The sequence below is a fragment of the Pyrus communis genome, chromosome 5 (genome assembly GCF_041283825.1).
Source record: "Pyrus communis isolate YQ-2024b chromosome 5, ASM4128382v1, whole genome shotgun sequence".
Classification (NCBI taxonomy): domain Eukaryota; kingdom Viridiplantae; phylum Streptophyta; class Magnoliopsida; order Rosales; family Rosaceae; genus Pyrus; species Pyrus communis.
Window position 1 is genome coordinate 14,638,590 of NC_142569.1, and position 17,499 is coordinate 14,656,088.

Here is a 17,499-nt window from a genome sequence, read left to right on the forward strand (position 1 = left end):
GAATCTTATTCTTCGACAGCTGGAAACAGGCAGAAAGAAGTTGAATACCCACGTTTGCAGCGGGCCCCAAAAATTGTAGTAGAAATTTGCAGTCAACCCGCCCATATCACTCTTTGGCTTGACTTAGTAGATGCATAGGGCAAACCGGACACTGTGCATATTGAAGCTTAGCAGCCATATCAGTCTTTGACTTGTTCTAGTTGATGCATTGGTCCATGACATTTTCTCTACGGTCTTCTTAGACATAAGGCCTTTATGGGCTGAATGGACTAGTTTTGTAGTTTTTGTACCAATAATATAACGATATATTTAAGTTTTGTTTTATATAAATAACGTTCTACAGTGACATGAAATATCACAATTACGATATTTGTGTCATATAAATTGTTTTCGGTATAAAGAGCTTATGTACTACTAATATTAGATGCAAATGCAGCGGTTAATTTGTTTACATACGTCAAAATAAATTAACATCAAACTAAAGCAAATTGAACAAGAAAATTAACGTCATAAAACAGCAAGGCCAAATCGATTAAATTAAAAGTTTCCAAGTAGAACACAAGGATCCTAATCAAGCAATTAGTGTCAGCCTAACGGTGAGTTGTTTTTAATCTTGCCTAATCAAGCAATTAGACTGAAAATCTAAAATGCATTTTCTCCTTGTCCCTTTATAAACAAAATGAATTGGTTGTAATCTTGCCTTTCGTTTTACCAAAATGCATTTTCAATTTGTCCCTCAAATGTCAAGACCGTGTTGGTAGACTTTACAACCAAGACTCACGGCTTGCATGCATCCAAAGTGCAACCTAAGCTTTTATGTAGGTTCCAGGAAACTCACTACTATATCTCTGCTTGTTCTTAAGATCTCAAAGTCGGGTCAACAGTTTACTACTAATCACACTAATATTATCTCAATTTATTATTTGTACAACTCGACATAAGTTAGGTTTTAGGCTAAATATACAAAATGGTTCTTGAAATTTGCATAATCAATAGAATGGTCCCTGAGATTGTCCACCATCCATGATTTTGATCTTTCTGTTAAAAACTCTTTAGGCAATTTTCAAAACTTCGTAAATCAATTTCTTAACCAAATTTGACCCATAATATATCAAAATGAAGATAGGGAAGTGTAGAATAAGATTATACCTATTTGGAAGCCCAATGGTTGCCGGAGATGGCCGGAAAATAGCCTGAAAGGTGACTGGTCCGCGAGAAAACTGGAAAACTCGCCAGAAACTGGGTAAACTTTAAACGTTCATAACTTCTTCAATACTCAAAGAAATCGAGTGATTCAAAAACAAAAATCATACTTCTCGACGAAATGAAGAGAATAGTACCTTTTTTGATGGCTAACTCGCCATGGTTTTGCCGGAAAACGGCTCGAAATTGGCCAACCATTTTCAAGTTACACACTTTCGAGCCTTTTTTGGCCATACCACGGTGATTTAGCGTCGAGGCACCATTCTCTTCATCTCGTCAAGAAGTATGATTTTCGTTTTTGAATAACTCTATTTCGTTGAGTATTGAAGAAGTTATGAACGTTTAAAATTTACTCAGTTTCCAGCAAGTTTTCCCGCGGACCAGGCACCTTTCAAGCTATTTTCCGGCCATCTCTGGCAACCATTGGACTTCCAAATAAGTATAATCTTGTTATACACTTTCCTATCGTCATTTTGATATATTAGAGTCAAATTTGGTTAAGAAACGATTGAATTATGAAACTTTGAAACTTGCCCAAAGAGTTTTTAACAGAAGGACTAAAATTATGGATGATGGACAATCTCAATGACCATTTTTATTGATTTTCATTCTCAGGGACCATTTCTATTGATTATGCAAATCTCATAGATCATTTTGTATATTTAGCCTAGGTTATATGAAAGAAAAAAACTCAATATTATATATAATTTTATAATATAATAATGAACCGTGAAACCATTCATTTATAAACATAATAATATATTAATTCAAGTTTTCAATGTAGGGTTGGATTTTTCAACAAACACACTTCCTAAATCAGCTCAGCATGAATCAGTGGGCTGCACACATCAAGAAGGCTATAGTGAAAAGTCTGCATGACAGTATAAGTGAGCCATGTCACAGAAAAACAAAATAAGCACAACAAGATCTGCTAAAAACATGCCAAGTGTCCAAATAGCCTTCTAACACTTCTATTTTTTCATTGAAAAACCAAAGTTCTATTGTTGTTGTAAAAGAAACTTGAGCATTCTTGTTATCCTTAGTGTGTCTAGGGTTTGTCTTAGGAGCGTGTAAAACTTTGACAAACACTAGCCATTATAACAACTATGCTTAAACATAATATAAGAGGAACATTAGCCAAATTGCTTTGCATAAATGAATTTATAACTTCTGACTTTGACTATTTAGCTCGTTAATTTCATTATGTCATGGCTCGTCACTCTTTATTTTTGTTAACTCTTCAAGAACACTTTTAACTTTACTCTTCGTTGGTACTTTGAAATAGCCCACCTAAACATTAGCACCCATCATGTTGCTTTTTCATATGCATGTAGAAAAAAATTATATTGATAAAAGTTGTATAAACAGTTTCGATTATAGATTTCTTTATCTATATATTGATGGAAAAAAAACCCAAATAACTAGGTATAAAAAAAAAAAAAATGACCAGAGCCCAATTTGACAAAAGATGAAAAAAGGGCCCAGGTTTTGGGCATTAAAGAAAAAAATAAAAATAAATAAATAAATCATAACAGGAACCACTCTGTCCCTAATTAACCCTAACTTCCAACAAATACATCCACCCTTTCCCGATTCCCCACCCTCCTTTGTTCCCCACTTCCCCCACTGCCCTACCGTCCCACCCTGACTCCCTTTTCTTTTCTCTCAATTCCATTGGCCACAAGACCAAGTGAGTGATTTATTATTCCCCACTTCCCCCACTACCTTGCTGTCCCACCCTGACCAACTGCAAGCTACTGCGCGCAGCCAGACATGAGGTCCATCCTCTTCAGCTCAACACCATTCAGTCATTCACCATTGGGCATTGGAATTTGGCTGCAAGTGCATTCACTCACCACCAACCTTTTTGAGTTTTGAGGTAAACTAATTTTTTAAAATTTGAATTATTAATTCATAATTTAATATAAAACTTTGCATGTGACAGAATTATATGATAATTGATGTATAGAATTGTTGTTGTTGATGAATTGAATTCTTGATTAATTGAATTATTTGATTTCATTTCAAACCCAATTTTTAGGTTCAAATTTATCAATTTTTATATGTTAGACTATGTTTTAGTGTTTTTATAATATATAATATGTGTTGGAATGATAATTTTGATAGGAAAATTTTGTTATATCATGTGTAGATAATTTTTGCAAACAAATTATTGAAGCCATGTCTTTTAGGAAACAACTCTGTGGTAATATGAAAAGGAAAAAACAAGCAAAGGATAACGAAATTGCCGAAAGTTTAAAAGGATCTCTTAATAAATTTTTCTCTACAAAGAATGAGTCGGTTGAAAATTTGAGAGAAAATGATGTTGGTGAAGAGTCACAAAATGTTGTTGGGGAGTCTCATGATCATGAAATTGGTGGTTATGTAGAGAAAGATGTTTATGAAAATGAGTATGATGATATAATTGATGATTTTTCTTCAAAAAATGCCAGAAGACTATTTCTTAAAGGTTGAAATTGCAAGGAGCTTTGCTAGGAGTGGTTGTATATGATTGTATTTTTTATTGTCGAGGTTTAGGTACTATGTCCCCCCGTTATATATTTTCTCAAGTAATATAATTTGGCCGTGAGGGCCTAGCCCTCCAGCTTCAACTGGTTCCAGTGCTAATTAAATATTTTTTTTAAACATATGTTTCCGTATTAAAAAAGGGCACATTTTGAGTTTTCGCACTAGGCACCCAAAAATTCAGGACCGGCCCTGGACTAAGTAAATAAGATCACCAATTTATCCTTGCTTACAACATTCCTAAAGAAGGGCTTTATATGAGGCTGCAAAAGTGTGGATATAGCCGCTTTTAGAGTTCGACTCTTTGATGCTGTAAAAGAGAATCTCTACCAACGGGGAACTATATAACTCTTGGGCGCTATCTGGACTCTGGAGCTATATATTTATTTATGTAGTCATTTGATTACGTAGTAATTTTATTTTTTATGTTAACTTTTCTTAAGCTAATTTTTAAACATATATTTTTTTTTTTTTAATGAACAATTCAACCTAAAACACTTCGAATTCTCACACTGTTAAATTTCATTACTTATAAAAATAGGAAAACAAAATGTTGCAAGTACCAAGTTTGTAAAATGAAGCCACAACTCACAAGGCCCGCATCTGAAAAATTTGTGAATGATACGAATGTTTCCACAAAAATAAAAGGAAAACTAATGAAAAAGGTTTGAAAACTTTGAGTTTTAACGATAAGGACAAAATAAAGGGTAAAGTGAATAGTACCAAATCTGACTTTTTAGTATAAAAATGTAATTTTTCTTTAAAGTGAATAGCTTTTCGTTAAAACTCCCAAAAATAAATGGTGCTACTTTTAGTCAAATATGTGAAAACAATAGCCATTTAAAATCATTGAAACAAAACAAAAAAAAAAAAAAACGGTAAGTGATTGTGCAGTTTTGAAGTGTTTGGAGGTCCTAACTTAGCACGCACTTGGTCATACAACTGCACGGTGTTTTCTTCCTGAAAACGAGTACTTGTACAACTCTAAAGTGTTTTGAGGTTTGCAAGTATACCGCAGTTGGTCATACAACTGCGCGAGTGTTTTCCTTCTAAAAACAAGTGCTTGTGCAATTCTGAAGTGTTTTGAGGTTCTAAAGCAGCATACAGTTAGTCATAAAACTGCATGGGCGTTCTCTTCCTAAAAACAAGTACTTGTACAACTCTAAACCGTTTTGAGGTTCGCAAGCAACACACAACTAGTCATATAACTACACGTGTTTTCCTTCTTAAAACAAGTACTTGTACAATTCAGAAATGATCGGTGGTCATACAAATGCGTAGTGTTTTCTTGCTAAAAACAAGTGCTTGTGCAGTTTTGAACCGTTTGGAAGTTCTAAAGTACCATGCAGTTGGTCATACAATTACACGAGTGTTTCCTTCTTAAAAAAATGTTTGTGCATTTCTGAAGTTTTGGAGATCCTAAAGGAGCACACAGTTGGTCGTACATTTATTGACAATAAAAATCTCAAATATTTAAAGGTTATATCAATTTATGGCTACTATAAAACCAACTGCGCGAATGTTTTCTTCCTAAAAACAAGTACTAGTTCTGAAGTGTCTTGAAGTTTGCAAGCAGTAAGTAATTGGTCATACTGCATGGGTGTTTATTTCATAGAAATATGTGCTTGTGCAGTTTTGAAGTGTTTGGAGGTCTTAAAACAAAACATGGTTGGTTATTCAACTGCCCGATTGTTTTCTTTCAGAAAAAAAAACAAGTGTTTGTGCAGTTCTGAAGTGTTCAGAGGTCCTAAAATAGCACGCAATTGGTCTACAACTGCGCAAGTGTTTTCTTTCAAAAACAGTGCTTATGCATTTTTTAAGTGTTCAAAGGTTCTAAATCAGCGCACAGTTGGTAATACGTTTATTGACACTGAAATTTTTGAAGTGTTATAAGGTTGCGTCAATTTATGGTTACTATAAAACCAACTGTTCGAGTGTTTTCTTCTAGGTTTGCAAGCACCACACTGTTATATAACTACACGGGCGTTTATTTCATAAAAATAAGTGCTTTTGCAGTTCTAAAATGTTTGGAGCCTAAAACAACACACAATTTGGTCATAGCATGAGTGTCTTTTTTCCTCAAAATAAGTGGCTGTGCAGTTTTTAAGTGCTTGGAGGAAATAAGTGGTTGTGCAGTTCTAAAGTGCTTGGAGGTGCTAAAGCAACAAGCAGTTGGTCATATAACTGAATGTGTATTTTCTTTATAAAATAAGTGCTTGTGTAGTTCTGAAGTGTTTGGAGGTCCTAGAGCAACACCCGTTTGGTCTTACGTTTGGCACTAAAAATATCAATCGTGGGGGTGTTTTCTTTATAAAAACAAGTACTTGTACAACTCTGAAGTGTTTTGAGGTTCGCAAGCAATACACAATTGGTCATATAAGTGCACATGTGTTTTCTTTCTAAAAACAAGTACTTGTAGAGTTCTGAAGTGTTTGGTGGTCCGCAAGTAGCATGCAGCTGGCCATACAAATGCACAAGTATTTTTTTTTCTTAAAAACAAGTCTGAATTGTTTTGAGGTTCGCAAGCATCACACAATTGTTTATATAATTGCACAAGTGTTTTCTTCTTAAAAACAAGTGCTTATGAGGTGTTTTAAGATCCTAAAGCAGCTCGCAGTTGTTTATACAACTATATGAGTGTTTTCTTTCTAAAAACAAGTACTTGTAGAGTTTCGAAGTGTTTGGTCCGCAGGCAGCATGCAATTGGTCATACAAATGCACGAGTGTTTTCTTCCTAAAAACAAGTACTTGTGCAAGTCTGAAGTGTTCATCTAACTGCATGAGTGTTTTCATTCTAAAAACAAGTGTTTTTGTAGTTCTGAAGTGTTTGAAGATTCTAAAGCAGCACACGGTTGGTTATACGTTTATTGATACTAAAAATATCTGAAGTGTTTAGAGGTCATGTTAATTTATGGCTACAAAAAAACCAAATGCGCAGGTGGTTTCTTCATAAAAATAAGTACTTGTGTAGTTCTGAAGTAGCACGCAATTGTTCATACAATTGCATGAGACTTTTCTTCCTAAAAACAAGTACTTGTATGGTTACGAAGTGTCTTGAGCTTTGTAAGCAGTATGCAGTTGGTCATACAACTGCACAGGTGTTTTCTTTCTAAAAACAAGAGCTCGTGTAGTTTGAAGTGATTGGAGATGCTAAATCAACACGCAGTTGGTCATACAACTAAACGAGTGTTTTTGTCCTAAAAATGAGCACTTATAAAATAAAACTCTGAAGTGTTTTTGGGTCCTTTATTTCGAGTTTCGTATTATATACGTTAGAGTTATGTCCAAACCCTAAAGGTGGATATAGGGAGGGTTGTTAGGTAAAGAAAATTGTTCCCTCACCAGGATGGATATGCCCCAAAAATTTTTCCCTCTGACGCTCCCTCTTTTCATTTGCAATACATGTAGTCCTTGCATAATGATTGAAATTATGATTTTGCACACCAGTCTATATTTTTGTCTTTTCATTTTTCTTTAATTTATTCAATCACATGAGCGCAAAAAGAGAAAATGAGTGTGTGTCCTAAATTCTGAATCACTTTATCAATGTATGGATGGAGAAGTTTTTATGTCCCTTTGGCCATTACCCACTTGGGATAAAATTGCAACTGTTGAAAAGGCCACCCATGCCAAGTCAAAGAAGACTGACGAATGCAAAACTTGTAAAAGAAGTCTAAATTATCAAAATGCCAAGTCAAATAAGGAACAACATTAAAAATCAAAAGTCCACTGCTCGAGATAAATGAATAAAAGAAGATAATTTATCACAAGTAGGACATAATTGCCTGCCCAAGATCAATTGATTTTGAGCATCCCCTGATGTAGAAACAGGCAAGAAGTGATTTCCTAATCTTCCCCGGGCACATTTAGTTGCTTTCTTCTGAATTCAATGGCTCTCGTAATTGGAACACAAGAATCCTCCTCTTCCAATTCCAACAGTTCTACTTCTCGATGTAGTCATGACGTTTTCTTGAGTTTTAGAGGCGAAGACACTCGCAAGACATTTACGGATCACCTCTACACAGCCTTTGTCAACGCAAGCTTTCGCACTTTCCGAGATGACGATGAACTTGAGAGAGGGGAAGATATTAAGCTAGAATTCGTGAAAGCCATCCAGCAATCACGAAGTTCTGTCGTTGTGTTTTCAAAAGACTACGCGTCCTCAAGATGGTGCCTTAATGAGCTTGTGATGATCCTCAAACGCAGAAAGACCTCCAACCATGTAGTCTTACCGGTCTTCTACGATGTCGATCCATCCCATTTGAGGAAGCAGACAGGATGCATTGCAAAAGCATTTGCTAGACACCAAAAAACTCAATCGTTTGACACGGTGAAGGGATGGAGGGAAGCACTCGCAGAAGCTGCAGATTTGGCAGGGATGGTCTTACAAAATGAAGAAGATGGGTACGTAATTTCGTTACAAATAGCTAAGTCGATTTTATGACGTTTGATTGCAGGTCCTTTTTGAGTCAAAATTCCAAACTCCGATACAGGAGTACAAAAGCAAAATTTTAGGAGATTGTCTGAGTCTCTGACACACACACACACATATGCATATAAAGTTGAACTTCCAAACTATATATTCTTTCGACATCTGTTGCCTTAATTATTGTAATTAATCGAAGTCATGGCTCATTGCATATTTGATTAGGTTTTCAATATTCAATTTCACTGCATTTTTCAGGCATGAATCCAAGTTTATCATGAAAATTGTTAAAGTGATTGAAGACAAACTAAGGAGGACGCCCATAAGTGTTGACTCCAACCTGGTTGGAATCCAGTCTCGAGTCAAGGACATCAACTTATGGTTACAAGATGGATCAAAGGATGTTGGTATACTTGTAATTCATGGAATGCGCGGAATTGGAAAGACAACCATTGCAAAATTTGTTTACGGATCAAATTTTGAAAGATTTGAAATACACAGTTTCGTAGAGAACATACGAGACTTTTCAGAAAAATCGAATGGCTTGATTCAGATACAAAAACAGCTTCTTCATGATATTTTGAATGGGAGGAAAGTGAAAATTCATAGTATTAGTGAAGGAATGGCTAAGATTGAAGATGCTATTTGCTCTAAAAGAGTTCTTCTTGTCCTAGATGATGTAGATTGCATGGAGCAGTTAGATGGACTGCTAAGGATGCAAGATCAATTTTATCCGGGAAGTAAAATCATCATTACAACAAGTAATGCAGGGTTGTTAAATTCCTACCACCATATGGTTAAGTTTCATAGTTGTCAAACTTTGAATAACAGCGAATCGTTAGAGCTCTTCAGTTTGCATGCTTTTGGGCAAGACCATCCCACTGAAAGCTATAGCGATGTTTCAAAAAGGTTTGTACACCACTGTGGAGGACTTCCATTAGCACTTAAAATTTTGGGTTCTTCAATGGCAGGAAAGAATATAGCAGTATGGGAAAGTGCAATAAGCAAACTGAAACTTATTCCGGACAGTCAAATCTTGAAAAAACTCAAAATAAGCTGTGAATCCTTGCAAGATAGCCATGACCAAGATTTATTCCTTCATATTGCCTGCTTCTTTATCGGAATGGAGAAAGATATCATCGTTAGAATACTAGATGCCTGTGATTTTTTCACAGTTGTTGGAATTCAAAATCTCATTGATAGAAATTTGGTAAGACTCGATGGAGATAATATGGTGCAGATGCATCACATGATCCGTGACATGGCAAGAGGAATTGTTCGTCTGGAATCAAAGGAGCCTGGGGAACGTAGTAGATTATGGCATCATAAGGATTCTTTTGCAGTATTGGCAGAAAAGAATGTAAGAAACATATGCTCCTCTAATATGTGTTCATGTTTCTTTTGGTTCTGTCATAGCTAATTAACCAATTTTCTTTCTTCTCTATGTTAAATAGGGAACGGAAAGAATTGAAGGTCTTGCTCTCAACATGCAAAACCACCCAGAATACTCTTCTACAAGAAATTCAAATCAGGTAGTTTTTGAAACGGGTGCGTTTTCAATGATGCACAAATTAAGACTTCTGCAGCTTACTAATATAGAACTCAATGGATCCTATGAAGAATTTCCGACAAGCTTAAGATGGTTGTGTTGGCATAAATTTTTGAAGGGTTCTATACCCTCTGATTTTTCTTTGAAGAATTTGGTTGTTCTGGAAATGTGTTACAGCAGCATGAGGCAAGTCTGGACGGGAACAAAGGTTTGCTACTCTTCACACTATGTTATAATTTCCCTTTTCTTTTTAGGTTTTTCAATGATTAGTTGTACATTAGTAAAAATATAATTCTACCTTGTTTCAATTTTCTGAACAGTTTCTCCCATCACTAAAGATTCTAAATCTTAGCCATTCCAATGACCTCACCGAAACCCCGGACTTTTCTCTGGTCCCCAATCTAGAATGGCTGATTCTTAAAGATTGTTCAAGGTTGGTTGATGTCCATGAATCCATTGGAAACCTACAGGGACTTGTGCATTTGAATATGGAATATTGCAAAAGTATTAAGAAGCTTCCAGAGAATATTTCTAAGCTAACCTCCCTCGAAACACTTATTATATCTGGTTGCTCAAGCCTCAGCGTTTTTCCCATAGACATGAGGAAGATGGAATCTCTGAAAGTGTTTCAAGCTGACGGTGTTCCAATACATCAGTTACTCACTGCTACCGAGGAGGTCACATTGTGGCCAGGACGAAGTGTAGAAATTACTTGGGCTTCTTACCTACCATGCAATTTAGTAGACTTGAGTCTTAGAAACTGCAATCTTGGTGACGATGATTTTCCCAGAGAATTTGGCAACTTATCCGCGTTGTGTAGCTTAAATCTGGGGGGTAATCCAATTCATAGCCTACCAGATTGCATTAGAGGTGTTGCGGGGCTTCGTAGACTCTCTTTTGAGTATTGTAAAAGGCTCAAATCGCTTGTAAGGCTACCAACTGTAGGACACTTGATAATCGCTGATTGTGAAAAGTTGGAAACGGTAACATTTAAATCATTAAGCGAGGCGTACTCTAGAATGCGCTCCATCGAATGCCGTGGCAACCATAAGCTAGTTGAGTTTGAGTCAGTGTACAAGATGGAGCCTATTGAAAGAGTTGATATAGAAATGATCTACATTTTGGGTTTGAGCAACTTGAAATATTCAACAAAATCCATTATGAAGTACAAGATACCCGCGCGGTTCCACAGATGGATAGAAAAGCGTCTTCCCATCCAGGTTTGTTTCTCTCTACATCTCTCTCATTCCGATCATAATACTGTATGCCCGCAAGAGTACTCTGACTAATTTTTATTCATTTCCATGGCATGTATAGGGACTGCATGAATTTGGAATATTCAGCACATTTCTTCCTGGGAATTATGAGGATCCTCAATATGACTCATTTAGCCATAAAAGTAAAGGGCCCTCAATATCTTTTACTGTGCCTGTACTTCCCTATTGCCGGATCCGAGGCTTGAACATCTTCTCTGTCTATGAAAAATCCAAAAGCGATGAATCTCCTAACATCAGAGTAAAAAATATGAAAGGTTTATGTTATACAATAATGATAGAAGTTAGAAACAAGAGTAAAGGTCTGCAGTGGATCTACGGGCCGGCATTATTCGGAATGCCAAGTGATGATCAAGATGTGATATGGTTAAGCCATTGGAAATTTGGGAATAAATTGGAAGGTGGCGATGAGCTGACTGTTTCAGTATTAACATCATCATATATGATATATGATGAGTTTCAGGTAAAGGAGTTCGGTGTCCAGGTTGTGTACTACGAGCAAGAAGAGAAGGTGACAGTCACCGCCCAAGAAAATTTCACCACAGATAATCCTTTTTATCCACGTGTCATTGCCGGAGATTTGTCACATTATCTGCTGCCAGGATCATCAGGAACATACCTTCTCTGCCATAATCCAGTATTAGAAAGAAGGGATGTGCTTAGTTATGTTTGGTTCAAGCACAACAGTAATGAAATAACAGGTGTGTGGTTCGTATGTCCTCTGTGTGTGTGTGTGTGTGTAATTCACTCCAGCTATGAAACCATTGATCTTTATCAGGTAGGTAGATGTTCACAAGTTTTTTAATTATTATTTGTAAGGCCATTGATCTTTTGTTTTTTTTGTCCGAAGGCCATGGATCTTTGGGAGCAAGAAGAAGATCGGGAAAGTGAATGCATGCTTGTAGAACATGAGGAGAGCAGCAGTAGCAATAGCAATAGTATCGATAGCAATGGTGCAGGCAGAGGTTGGAAAGTGGTACTGAGTATAATGACGATGGCCACTTTCTTCTTGAGATGCTTTCAATTGCACAAATGTTTGTCACTGGAAGATGGTAACAATGGCGCATGAAGTAACTTAGAGCCTTGATAATGTGTCAGTGAGAAAGGAAGGAGAAAATGGGTGATCTTGTTTTGCTGGTACCTTTTGATGAGGATAACAGGAACAGTCTTAACAAAATCACATCTAAGGGATTAAGATAGACTGTTATGCTCAGTAAATAAGCTGTGACTTGCCCTTGTAATAGCTAATATGGATTTGCTCTTCCTTCTCATTGATAACTAAGACTTTGACATGTCTGCATAAACTTTGTTAGCTCTCAATAAAGGCCGTTACATGGTCTCGGGAGAAAAATACTAGTTGATAAAACCTATTAAGAAACAATACCACACGATAAGATTCAAGTGAAGTTTTGAATTTTTGAAAATTGAACAATGTTGAATCAAACAAGATATCTTTACAAAGTTCAATTGCATAGTCAAGCATATAAATATATATAATAAAAGTTTGATACATACCTGAAGTGCACTACGCCAATTGGAAGCTATTCCAAATGGTCAAATCTCGCAAGATAGCCACGACCAAGATGTATACCTTCATATTGCATTCTTCTTTATCGGAATGGAGAAAGATGTCGTTGTTACCAAATTTCTATCAATGAGATTTGAATACCAACAACCCTGATTTCTTCAGAGGTGTTACTAGGCTTGATACTTCCTCTTTTCGGGGTTGTACGAGACTTACATTGCTAGCGGGGCTACCAAGTGTACGACATTTGGTACTCACACACTTCAAAGCATTGGAAAAGGTTACATTTCAGCCATTAGGTCAGGGGTGCACCGTGCAACACGGTGGCACCAACAAGCTACTGGAGTATGAGTCGAAATACAAGATCGAGCCCATTGAAAGAGTTGATGTGGACATGATGAACCTTTTGGGTTTGAGCAACTTGGAGTATTCCACACAAACCCTAATGTTGTACAAAACACATCGGTTGCATGGTTGGAATGCGGAGCGTCATCCCGTCCAGGTGTTTTTCTCTCTAGATCTCTATAATACACTCACACACACGCAGTTTTCTTGATCACATATTTCATGCAGCAGTACGTTGCTAATGTTTTGGTTTCCATGGTGTATAGGGACTGTACGAATACAGCACATTCAGTACATATCTTCCTGGAATTTTGAGGTTCCTCACTATGGCTCGTATAGCCATGAAAGTATACGATGGTCCGCAATATATTTTACTGTGCCTTTGTACTTCCGAATTGCAGGATCCGAGGCTTGAACACCTTCTCTATCTATGCAAAATCCATCAGCAACGATTCTCCTAACACCAATGTTTAGATTATACAATAATGTGCCAATTAGTAACAAGAGTAACGGTCTGAACTCTGAAGTGGATCTACGGGCCATCATTATTTGGTGTTCCAGGTGATGTACAAGACGTATTATGGTTAAGCCATTGGAAGTTTGGGAATAAATTGGAAGGTGGCAATGAGGTAAATTTTTCTGTATACGTAAGATGTAAAGAGTATCGGGTAAAGTAATGGGGAATCCAGGCTGTGTACTCTGAGCTCGAAGAGAAGATGATATGCACCGAAGACAAGACCGCAGATGATCCTTTTTATCCTCATGTCATTTCGGGAGATTTGTCAGGTTATATGATGTTTGGAACATACGCTCGCCCCGCTGAGGAGGGCAGGTGGTACCACCACACAGCGCCTGACTGTTTGAGCCCAACGGGTAAAATGTATGGGATCTGCTTCTTGTATGCTGGAGATGCTTAGAAATTTAGATCAAACTAGAATTCATGCCCGCGCGGTGCGACACATCGAAAACTTTGTCATGTAATTAACAAATATATATACAAAAGGGGCAAGTAAAAGAGTTCATGAATTTCCATAGTGTACCTAGTAAAAATGTACTCCAGGTCAAAAGGAGATTCCTTCACTTTATCAAAAGTAGTGTCTCATTTTCTTCAGGCCAAACATGTAGGACAACACTAATCACAACTACAAATACTAACAACTGTGCAAAAGAATTATAAAAATAGTCATGTACCATATAACAAACCTCACAATTGGTCTTAAGAACTGTTTTTCCAAAGAGACCCATTACAATGTGATTTGAAAGAAAACAAAACATGAATAATATCAACGAAACTACATTTTCTCTGCCAAGTAAAATCTACGGCAGGTGATGAACAAAATACAAGGTTCTCAGCCTTAATTTAATTATTATCAAATATTGAGGGAAATTAACAACTACCCAGAAATGTTTGATCAAAATTAATTGATAATATGAATAAAAGGAGGTGGAAATTAACAACTACCCACTCATTTCACCTACATCATCCACTTACTTCACCAAAAAAAAGGATGGTGGTGATTCATGCTCAAAGCCTATAAACAGGCTTCTCCATCAAAGGATCAGGAAATGGACACATATACATTTCTCTATTCCCAAATTGGAAGAGAATTCCACAAATCCTTAAAGCTTTGAAACTCTAAAGTTTTTAAGCATCCAACCTCTCAAACTCCCAAGAATCCGAAGGATCGAGAAAGCTCTATTCGTTCCTCGTCAAATCCTTGGAGAAACGTTCATCAAGATCAAGTCTCGAAGGCCCTTGAAGATCCATTCATCAAGATCAAGCCCAACGCCCCTTGAAGAAATTCACACAACTGTTCATCAAGATCAAGCCCCGAAGGCCCTTGAAGATCCGTTCATCCGTTCATCAAGATCAAGCCCCAAAGGCCTTTGAAGATCCGTTCATCCGTTCATCAAGATTAAGCCTAAAGGCCCTTGAATATTCATTCATCCTCATTCATCCTAAGATCAAGCCCCGACAACCCTTTGGATTAACAACATCAACAAATCTGCACCATTGTTCATCCCTAGACCAAGCCCTAACGGCCATTTGGATCAACAACCCATCCACAAATCTACACCTTACGAAGATAGAATCAGAGGATCAAATTGTAAAAGAGATTGTAACCCCAAAATTAATACAAAATATTATTTTGTACACGTGTTCTTGTATCATTCATCGCAAGAAAATTCGTGTTTACAAATTTGGCATGCCCCGCGGGATGATCTTTACCTCTCATCTATATCTTCAAATCCGCAAAAGGGTGCAAATGGCGTCAAGGAAAGTTCAAGCTGTTCCCCCAACCAAAGCGAAGAACAAGAGTGTCCTCGCTGCAAGTGGTGGCACTACGGGCCTCACAACTCAAAGCAAGGCAAAAACTCTTTCTACCATATCTTCCACCTCTACATTAACTCTGCCAGAGGAACAAGAGCACCCGAGACACGAGCTTGTGATCACCCTAGCCTCGCTAAAGGCACCAAGGGAGGAAAGCCCGAGGAAGTACTTCGAGTCCTTACTTTCTAATACTGACTCGAGCAGTAGCACAACCATGCAGGTCATGACCACTGAAGCGACTTCAATCGAGGAACAACTAGCTCAAATGAATGAAGCAATCACAAAACTCACACAGACTGTCGAGGAGAAAAACTTGCAAATCGCCGCACTCGCCAACCAACTGGAGGTGCAGCAAGATGTAAAAGTAGACCTTAAAGGTTGATTCATTAAAGAAATAAGCCGACGAACAAGATGAGCCTTCAGTGGAGAAAGTCGAAGAGAAAATGGAGCCAGACTAAGCAGCGCCGCTCATGGGATTTTTCTCTATCCAACAGTTGCAGGAGATGCTCGCTAGCACCATCAAGGCGCAGTACGAAGGGAGTTTACATACCTCTGTGTTGTACTCAAAGCCTTACTCCAAGAAGATTGATGGAAAGGGAAACCCAAAGCAGCACGTCACCCATTTCGTTGACACTTGTAACAACGCGGGGACGAAATGAGACTACCTCGCGAAGTAGTTTGTCCGCTCTCTGAAGGGGAATGCATTCGATTGGTACATGAACCTAGAGCCTGAATCCATCAACAGCTGGGAGCAATTAGAGCTGGAATTCCTCAACCGTTTTTACAGCACCCGCCACACTGTAAGCATGCTGGAGCTGACAAGCACAAAGAAATGGAAGGATGAACCAGTCGTGGACTACATTAACCGATGGCGCACTCTAAGCTTCGATTGCAAGGACAAGCTCTCAAAGATCTCCTTGATCGAGATATGCGTCCAAGGCATGCAATGGGGGTTACACTACATCCTTCAAGGTATCAAACCATGGACATTCGAAGAGTTAGCCACCTATGCCCACGATATGAAGGTGGACAATCATGGGGAAAAGCCCACCAATGAAGCTTTTATTATCAACACTACCTCTATTAAAACCTCATATGCACCCGGTAAGATTTCCTCTAAGAATAAAGAGAAAGAGATAAAGACAGATGAGCATTTTCGCATCCAAGACAGGTACAAAAACACCTTGAAGGAGCTGGAGCAAAAGACGTACCCTTTTCCTGACTCAGATATGGCTGTAATGTTAGACGACTTGCTGGAAAAGAAGGTGATCGAGCTGCCTGAATGCAAGCGCCCCGAAGAGATGAATCGCGTTAACGATCCCAGGTACTGTAAGTACCATCGTATTGTAAGTCATCTCGTTAGCAAGTGCTTCATCCTCAAATAGCTTATCATGAAGCTAGCACAACAAGGGTGAATCGAACTCGACCTAGAAGACACGGCCGCAATGTAAACTACTGTGATCGTGTTTGGATCCTTTGATCTCATTCCTCTCCAAATGATGCATGACCACTCCAGTCAATGCTCAAGCCACACGGCACCTTCTGTACAACCATCGCTGGGGACAAGTGACCAAAATGCACTTACTGACGATGAAGAGGGATGGACATTAGTGACCTATAAAAAGACAAGGAAGCCAAAATCACAAGTCACACAACCAAAGGTGAAACAATAAGGAAATCATTGCTGCCATAACAACAGGAAGCCTAAAGGAAACGTAAGAGCTCCTAAGCCAACATACAGTGGGGAACATATAGAGCAAGAGCCACGCATTCCTATCTTCTTGCACGATTATTTCCCGAAGGACTTTTTCCAACAGTGCACTACCGTCGCCTGTCACATGGTAGAAGTAGAGATGGAAGAACGCTCCAAAGGCAAAGTTATTGCCACTAAGGGAGAAAAGACCCTCACGCCCAAAGAAGGTCTGCTAACACACTTTAGCATCGAGGAAGCGCTACGATTGCCAAAGAAGATGCGAAGAGCATTAGCAGTGGTCTTGGCAAGTCCCGACGACCACGAAGTGCAAGAAAGCAAGGACGAAGACTTGAAGCTTTGGCCATATGAATGTGCCACATGTTGTGCCGCCTATGACGCAATCAACTTCACTGACGAATACTTACTGCTGGTATCAAAGCCTCACAACCGTCTTTTCTTTGTCTCGGGGTATATAAGGAAGCACAAAGTTAACCGCATGCTTGTAGATGGTGGATCGACCATAAACATCATGCCAAAGTCAACAATGACCACAATCAGCATCAAGATGGATGAACTGTCCCTAAACTGTCTGTTGATCCAGAGTTTTAACCAATGAAGACAAATGG

At 38.1% G+C, this 17,499-nt stretch overlaps 1 protein-coding gene across 2 annotated transcripts; it reads left to right on the plus strand.

The window, feature by feature from the left end:
* The first annotated feature begins 7,429 nt into the window (after positions 1-7,429).
* LOC137726255 (TMV resistance protein N) lies at positions 7,430-12,226 on the plus strand. 2 transcript variants are annotated; one of them, XM_068465152.2, is made up of 6 exons: positions 7,430-8,133; positions 8,414-9,515; positions 9,610-9,912; positions 10,025-10,924; positions 11,022-11,756; positions 11,829-12,226. In XM_068465152.2, exons 1-6 carry the CDS (start codon positions 7,619-7,621, stop codon positions 12,045-12,047), a joined length of 3,774 nt encoding a protein of 1,257 aa, XP_068321253.2. In that variant the 5' UTR covers positions 7,430-7,618; the 3' UTR covers positions 12,048-12,226. The 2 variants fall into 2 exon arrangements, with proteins under 2 accessions (XP_068321253.2, XP_088550633.1); XM_088694507.1 differs by having other exon boundaries at positions 7,434-8,133; positions 11,022-11,679.
* Positions 12,227-17,499: the final 5,273 nt, after the last annotated feature.

Excerpts from the sequence above, each read along its gene's own strand:
- LOC137726255 (XM_068465152.2), top strand. The coding sequence starts at position 7,619 with ATGGCTCTCGTAATTGGAACACAAGAATCCTCCTCTTCCAATTCCAAC. Across the intron at positions 8,134-8,413 it reads TTACAAAATGAAGAAGATGG|GCATGAATCCAAGTTTATCA; the intron begins GTACGTAATTTC and ends TGCATTTTTCAG. Across the intron at positions 9,913-10,024 it reads AAGTCTGGACGGGAACAAAG|TTTCTCCCATCACTAAAGAT; the intron begins GTTTGCTACTCT and ends TTTTCTGAACAG.